Here is an 8,117-nt window from a genome sequence, read left to right on the forward strand (position 1 = left end):
CCTAAGTTGGAAGGTGATAGTGTGCAGAGCTGGATCTTCCTAAGATCCTCAACTTAGAGTCAGGTCCTAACTCCTGGCCTTAGTCTTTAGACACTAGATCTGGGCAGTGGGAAAGAGAGTTTGTATCTATTACCCAGGGTGTGTCATGCTAATCTGGTGACTTCACAGAGTCTATCTTCCTCTTAGAAAAACCAAAATATTCAGGTCCAGCGCTGCCAGACAACAAGAGTGACAGGGTGGCCTTGACTTTCTGGTCTTTTTTACCTGGTGCCCACTTCTGTCTGTGACAAATGAATAGATGGGCCCGTGACAATTTGCTCTCCTAATCCTTGCCTCAGTCTCATGCCAGAAACCTGAATCAAATAAACGATCTTGAGACTTGACCCCGTAGCAAGCATTTCCATCACTGAAAGTTTAATGAGAAATGCCAGTGTTACCATGTGCAAGTTATAAGTGCCTATCACACACAGCCTTAAGTGAGGATGGGTGCACCGAACTCGGTGGAAGATGGGAGGTCACTGTGGATGCAAATGGCAGGCTAATATGTCCTGACAGTGTGGTCCCCAGATAGTCTTCTCTGTTTCACCAAGTGTCACAGAACCCAGCCAAGCTCTGTGACAGGGGAGGAAGGTCAGGGTGGGCTCACCAAGAGCTTGTGTGAATCTCAGTGCTAGCACTGGCTGGCATCTCGATGCCTGGGCAGGTGGAAACAGAGCAGTTGACAGTCTGTACAGAGAGGTGTGTCAGAGGAATGGTGGCCCGGCGAGGGGGAGTTGGAGGAGAAGCTGAAATCCTTTTCTTTTTGTGTGTATCTTGCAATTTTGCTGCCGGGCTCAGGTCGAGCCTCCTGTTTCCTTGCAGGCTCGAGACGATCCCTCTACAGGAAACTGTTCTATGATCTTTGTAAGTCTCTGTGTTGGTATCTACCGCCCTCCTTACCCTTTATCCCATTCCCTAATCCCCCTCCCCTCGGCCCACCGTCCTCCAAGACTCGGTTTCTTTGCATAGCCTTGGCTCTTTAGACTGGCTGGCCTCCAACTCAGAGATCCAACTGCTCTCTGTCTTCCAAGTGACGGGATTAAAGGCTGTTGTCACCACTGCCTGGCTTGTTTCTACATTTTTAATAGTCTTGTGTGCTTGATGTGCTTGCGTGCCTGTGTGTGCGTGCATGTGTGTATGTGTGCGCGTGTGTGTGTGTGTGTGTGTGTGTGTGTGTGTGTGTGTGTTGTGCTGAGCTCTGTGTATCTGGTATTTTTTTTCTTCCACCCATTTTTTCCCCAGTAAGCCATCAGTTGTGACTCCCTCTGGGCTTAGTTACTTGCAGTCTCAGCCACATTAAAGACCCCCCTCTTCTCTGTGTTTGGGGGTGTGACTGTATTTCCTGCTTGTCTTGCCCAGGGAAGCTCTGGCTGCCCTGACTGTGGTCCTGCAGTGCTCTCAGCCTGTGGGATTGCTCCTCATGTCTGTCATGACATTGGGACTACCTAGATAACCCAGCCTCCCTTTCCACGGCAAGATTCTTTGAGCATGGCTCAGCACTGTAACTGTAGTGGCAGGAATGAAGATATTCTAAACCCAGAGGCATCTGTGCTCCACCCCTTTGGCTATCAGACTCCTGAAACAACAGACCTCAAGAAACAGATTTCCCTAGGAGTCTCCTATCAGGAGACGAAAGCTGAAACTTAGGCCCAGAACTTGTCTCCTGGAGAGAGATTTCATACAATTTTCAGACCTTGCAGGAGAGACTAGCTAAGCCAAGGATGACGGGCGGGCAGGGCTGCTTTGTTGTGTACAGCCTTGGCTCTCTATGGAAATCTACCCTTTGTGTTAGGACCCCAGAGTTGCCCCTCTTTCCAGTGTAGCCACACTGAACACAGCCCCCCTTCTCTGTTTTTCACTATTGCCTAAGTGGCTGGAGGAGGGCAGGTGGCAGAACCCAGTCTGTGAAGGCTTCCAGGATGCAGGCTCTTAAATAGCAGCTTTAACAACAGTTTCTTTTGTCACGTGGAGCAACAACTTCAAGATTCTGGGGGTTGGGACAAGGACATTTTTGTTGGGGGAGGGGCTCATGTCAACCTTGCAATTTAGAGGAGAAGAAAAACCGGTGTGAGCATGGGAGGTGTTGGGATCCAACCTTGGTCACGGATGTGACTCTGACTCCAGAAAGGTTTTCTGGGCCCTCCTTGATTATTTACCCTCCCTCAAACCTGCTAACTTCTGAAGTTCTCCCGTAGGGAGGAGACAGGGGCCCTGGCTGTGCATCTCCACGCTCAGGTGTCCACAGCTGGCAGCTGTGCCATCGAGCGGGGTTTCGATGGGAGGGGAGGGGTTTGTTAACACACAGATGGCACTGTCAGCGACGACGGAAGAAGCAACGGCACTTGGAAGTAGGACCACAAGGTTTTAATCAAGCACAGCAAGATGGCTGCCAGACAGAACAGGTAGTGCTTGGAGAAGAGAAAGAAGACCGTCTCCTTGGCAACGTAGATGATGTGGATGAAGATGAAGCAGTAGAAGAGCATGGCGAATTGGTTCTGGGGAAGCAAGAGGTCCTGGAGGCTCCCTGAGAACTGTGGGGAAGAAGAGAGCAGAGCTAGCAGTGCCACAGCTGGACTCCGTCCTGCCCTGACTCTGGGGTGACCTCACCGAAGTCCCTGTGTAGCGCGACCTCCTTCCCAAGACCACGAGGAAGGAGAAAATAAAGGAAGATATTTCTAGTGAGATCACTGGTGCACAGAGAGGTCTCCTTCATTTTCTCTGTTGAGCTTGTGTTCTCCCTTGTGAGCCCAGGCACTAGGCCACCGAGGCCCTTTCTCGGCTCCATTTTGCCCTGGGGTTACCCACGTGAGCAAGCTCTCAAGGACTTGCAGGTTTTCCCAGATCTGGGCTCTGGATCTTAGAAATATGTTTTGGATATTGTTTCCTCATAGGGTAGCTTTCTGGACAGTGGCACTCTTGAAGGGGCATGCCTTAGCACAAGTCCTCACGTATGTCACATGGTTGGTCCGTAGCCCTCCACCCTTGGGTGGAGGCTCTTTCCTGGGGCAGATGGCTAGAGTGATGGACCCTCTGACCCCACAGGGTGTTGGGGTTTTGGACAGATCTGATTGTAAGTTATTCTTTTCTGAAGTCAACAATTGGGCTCAGACCGACCCTATTTTAACTGTTATCCGTGTATGAGGCAAAAACTGATATAAACATTTTAATCTGAACTAAAGAACTTGGCATGGTTTCTGCTCTACAGTAGTTTTTAGGCTGTCATATTTTTTTAACACTAAGTGGCAAGGACTGAGATGCCCCAAACTAGTGACAAATACTATTTCAGATATATTCATTATAGTTAAATTATCCATCCACTCAATTATCCTAACTTTCTCTTCTCTTTCCCTCCAACCACTAAGAAAAAGAGATTATGGAAAGTTCCACAACCAAGCCAACGCCCCAGTTTCACCCCCTTTTAGTAAATGAATCACAAATAAAACACCTTTGTAAACCATTCCCAAGGGTGCAGACTTTGAATACATTATTGCTGAAAACAGATGCAGAAAAAATGAGAAGGCAACTATATCAAGAAACAAAGCTAAGGAGGGGAGAGTGATTTCAGCTATGTGGCCACCAAGGAGGACACCTAGTGGAAAGCCGGAGTGTCCAGTGTCCTCTACACAGGGCGCTCTGTGGTCAGGGCTCCGTGTTGACTTCCACCACACTCTCCAGCCTATATGTTGTTAGCCTGAATGAGGAAGATAAGCCATCATGGTGGTGTGTGTGTGGTGTGTGTATGTGTGTGGTGTGTGCGTGTGTGTTATATGAACGTGTGCACACAAATACATATTTGTAGACTTTTTCAAAACACTTCTCATGGTCTATCTTTTAAAAGGCAGAGGATTCAATGCTAAGGATTTTCCTTTCATTCCAGCAAAGGGAAATATTGGGAGATGTGGACCTTACAATACTGGGACCACTTATTTTCCCTGTTAATCTGACAGGACCTAGAGTCACTTAGGTGACAATCCTCTAGTGTGCCTAGGAGGTTATCTAGGTTAGGTTAGGTTAACTGAGATGGACAGACCCCGCCCCCAACTGTGGACAGGCATCATCAGGTGGGTTAGGGTCCTGGACTGAATTATCTTAGCGCCTGTGACTAAAGCATTGTGAGCAGCTGCCTGCTGCTCCTGCCGCTGTGATAACTGTCCCCTGGAACTGTGAGCCAAAACTGACTCTTCCTTAAGCTGCGTTCTTCAGGGACTCTGTCGCAGCAACCAGGCAAAGTAATAAAAATACCATGCCTGATTTAAATAGTTTATGGCTCAAATTTTTCTTGGGCACTGACAAAAATCTAAGAACTTGGAGAATTGGAAAGTATCAGGAATGTATGAATATTCTAGAGAAAGGCAAATGTTTTCTAGATATTAGAAGAAGGAGAATATATTTCAGATGTTCTGAGGCAGTAAGCTTGGCTTGGCTCAGTGATTTTTTTATGTATAGTAAGCAGCTATCTGTACTTTTCTTACAAAAAAATTTTTTTTTTCTTATGAAAGAATAATTAGTAAGCCAGCATGTGTTCACGGAGGACAAGTCCTGTCAGACCAACCTATCTTCTCTTTGAAGAATTGACCAATCAACAAGACAAATGATTCAGGCCGTGCAGTGTCTTATTCTGGGAAGCCTCCGGACACAGGGCTCAGGACAGGTTTCTTGGGCATGCTGCAGAACTGTGAGCAGGAGAGAATGCATCGGTGAGGCGCTGATGGGTGGAGCCACTGATAACCTGCAGTGAGATCTGCAATGGGATTTACTTTAGGTCACACCCTTCTCAACAGTTACAGCCATAGCTGAGATCATGACAACCTTCTCAGAATCCAAGCTGACTCAGAGCTGGGAAGTGGAGCTGATGCATCATATCCCAAGGAGACCGAGAAGTGATGAATGGAAGTCGCTGCACTCGGGTCAAGCAGCGAACTGTGTGAGTTCATAAAAATGGTAATAGCTAGCGATTACTGAGCACTTATCTCATGTGCTGGTCCACTGCAGAGCAGCGTCCACGCACTCCCTCTCTCATCCTTTACAGTGACCCATGAGATGGGTTCTACTTTAGTGATGAGCAGACCAAAGCTTGAGGGGGAGTAGCAATGGGTTCAAGGTTAAGTGGTTTAAAAACAAAATCGTAGAGCCTGAGTTTTTTTACCCAGAACCTATGACTTCAGAGACCAGGAGGCACTTCTTTTAAGTGGTGACATCTTTCATCACAGGGTGTTTAGAATAGTCTGGCCACAGTGTTAAGTACTCCAGGTGGCATTCCATCTCAATTTTTCTTTTAAAACAAGGTCTCACATAGCCCAGTCTAGCCTCAAACTTACCTTGAACTGATTATTCTGCCTCTACTTATGTTTAGTTGGTGCTGGAGACCAAACCCAGGCCTTCATGCATAACTCAAGTACTCTGCAGACTGAGCTTAGACCCCATCCCTCAGATGAGCACTCTTGTCTCCACTTAGCACGGTAGGGGCTGAGTAGCTATTTCTTGTAAAGAGAATATTGCTTTGGTTGGTTATAATAAGTAAGGTCGTGGGTTCAACAGAGAAAACTCAGTCCTGAAAGGAAAGGTTTCGGTTGTCATTCAGTCTTCAGGCGACAGGAACGGCTGGCACGTCTTAAGAGAAATAGAAGTACTGGAAAGGGGAGGGAGAGATGGCTCGAAGGTTAAGAGGGTTGGCTGCTCTTCCAGAGGTCAGTTCAGTTCCCAGCAACCGCATGATGGTTCACAACCACCTACAATCTGGTGCCCTCTCCTGGCATGCAGGTGTACATGCAGGCAGAACACAGATTTATATATAATACATCTTAAAATAACTTAAAAAAAAAGTGGTGGAAAGCCTGTCGTAGTATGAGTATTGGACACGAAGAGAGCATCAAAAGGGATTCTGGGTAGAGGATGTGGTTGTAGGATATCTCCTACTCTCAACTTTCTCTAGAGGCTTGAATCTAACATAGCAGGGAAGCTAATCACAGGGGCAGTGGTCTCAGGCCATCCTGCAAACCGATCCAGGCACCAGTGGGTAGAGGCAGCTACATGATGCTCACCACCTCTCAGCCAGACCTGGGACCAGCAGACATGACGCATAGCCAAGCCAGTACAGCCGCAGCCCAGAGCCCACTCTGCTACCTGGCGAGGCAAAGCCTGCTGCTGCTGCTGCTGCTGCTGTTGCTGCAGCTGCTCCATCACTTCCTCATGCTGCCTCTGCCGCTCGTTCTCCTGGTGCAGGTACTTGAGGAGCGTCAGTTCAAACTCCATGCGCACCTTCTCCAGCTCCATCGCGTTGCGGTGTTCTGTCTCCAAGGGCAGGGGCAGCTCTACGGACTCCAGTCCAGGTCCATCGCCAGCCTGACCCTTGGCATTTGGGCTGGACTTCGGAGGCAATGACCTAGGGGGCCCCGGACAATCTCTGTCCTCACAGAACCCGTTCTCTTCCAGGGTAGGCAGTTCTAGTTTGGGGACTTCTGCATCCTGGGATGGAGAAGGAGTGGGGTGAGAGTGGGGGAGTCAGTGTGGGGCTCCCTACAACCACACCCTCTGCTCCGAACTTCAGGAGCCTGGGGTGTGTTGCAAAGACTATCTAGATGGGGTGTTTGCTAGAAGTGCATAACAGGGGAAGGTGAACTCCCATGAAGTTGTGAGGCATTGGTGGATGAGGTAGGTGTCTGCTCAGGTCTACTCTTTATCACCCTGGAGGTCATTTTCCCATCCCCCACACTTCACCTAACAGATCTTTCAGGAGCTCCAGAATGAGGAAGAAGCCCAGGGTCTCTGTTGAAAGAACCAAGCAACACATGTATATGTATATGTTTGTGTGTGTGTGTGTGTGTGTGTGTCCTGTCCACAGAGGGAAGTAAGGGCCTCAAATGAGAGACAGAGACAAAGTTTCACTCAACCTTACAATCCTGTAAAGTTTTTATGGTTCAAACTTTGTGGCAGCTGGGAACCAGTTATAGGGATCTAGGGGACACTGTTCTTCCTGGCAACTGAATCTCCTAGCACATGCGCGTAGACTCTAAGGCTTAGAGCCCCTCACCCCTGACCCCCTAGTGGGATGGCTGGGGCAAATCAAGAGAGGGGTCCTCTTACCAAAGAGGCCTTTGGCTTGCCCTCAGGCATGCTGTCAACAGGGGCCACCTTGGAGAGTGTGGGGCAGCTTTCTCCTGCCCCTCGGGCTTCCATCACCTCCCTGTCCTCCATCGCCATCCAGATAACCACTGTGCTGCTGACCAGGGCCACAGGACATCTTTTAAGACAATAAAGCCCTTTGGCTTCACCAGGTTCTGACCACCATCACAATCCCTATCCTCATAATGGCCACATTCCAGTTGCCAGGGCACTTTTGGGAGAGGCTGTGACACCTTTGAGGAGTCTTGGTGAGGACAGAAGGTGGAGGGGCAGCAACATAGTTCAGCGGTGTGGACGCCTGCGGCAAGTCTGAGAACCCGAATTTAATCCCCGAGACTTACACGGTAGAAAGAGAGAACTGATTGCCCACACGCACGCTGTGGTGTGTGTGTACAGCACACACCTCCAAATAAATATATGTAATAAAAAAATTACCCCCAGTGAAGGCTGGGCTCTTACCCACAGGGCTTCGTGAATACCAGAGTACCTCCTAATGGTGCCGGAATCCAACCGTGGAAACCCATTCTCCTGGGCTCTCCTTTAAATAGAGTGAGTTTATGTTGGGGTGAGTTTGTTTCCTATCTCCCGACCTTAAAGTCCTTACCCCAGTGCCTCAGAATGTAGCTGTATTTGAAGGTGGGATCTTGATGGAAATTACTGCCTTGAAATGATGTCATGACAACAGTCTGAATCCAATGTGACGAGTGTCTTTAGCGGAGGGCAGCGATGAGCCAGAGGGAAGACGGTGCCGACACAGAGCGTGACAAACCTTGGGCTGGTTCCCCTGGGGAAACAGAGCGACAGGTGACAGGAAAGAAACGTGGGAATCAGCTCAAGAGGTTATAGAGGTGGAAAGGCCCACAGCCTCATTCTCCATTCTATCTTGGTTTACTGAAGATCTCGGTGGATCGGACGAGGCCCACTCACACTGGGTGGGAGTCTGCTTTTCTTACTCC

General features: G+C 48.8%; 1 protein-coding gene across 1 annotated transcript; it reads right to left on the reverse strand.

Annotated features, from left to right (window-relative positions):
* Positions 1–2,333: 2,333 nt before the first annotated feature.
* Positions 2,334–7,306, reverse strand: Tmem247 (transmembrane protein 247). The gene is made up of 3 exons (XM_021185817.2): positions 7,123–7,306; positions 6,163–6,504; positions 2,334–2,570 (listed from the first exon to the last, which is right to left on the reverse strand). The coding sequence occupies exons 1-3, from the start codon at positions 7,237–7,239 to the stop codon at positions 2,334–2,336; spliced, it is 696 nt and encodes a 231-aa protein (XP_021041476.1). The 5' UTR covers positions 7,240–7,306.
* Positions 7,307–8,117: the final 811 nt, after the last annotated feature.

The sequence above is a fragment of the Mus caroli genome, unplaced genomic scaffold, assembly GCF_978045245.1.
Source record: "Mus caroli unplaced genomic scaffold, Mus_caroli_1 scaffold_18, whole genome shotgun sequence".
In the NCBI taxonomy this organism is placed as follows: domain Eukaryota; kingdom Metazoa; phylum Chordata; class Mammalia; order Rodentia; family Muridae; genus Mus; species Mus caroli.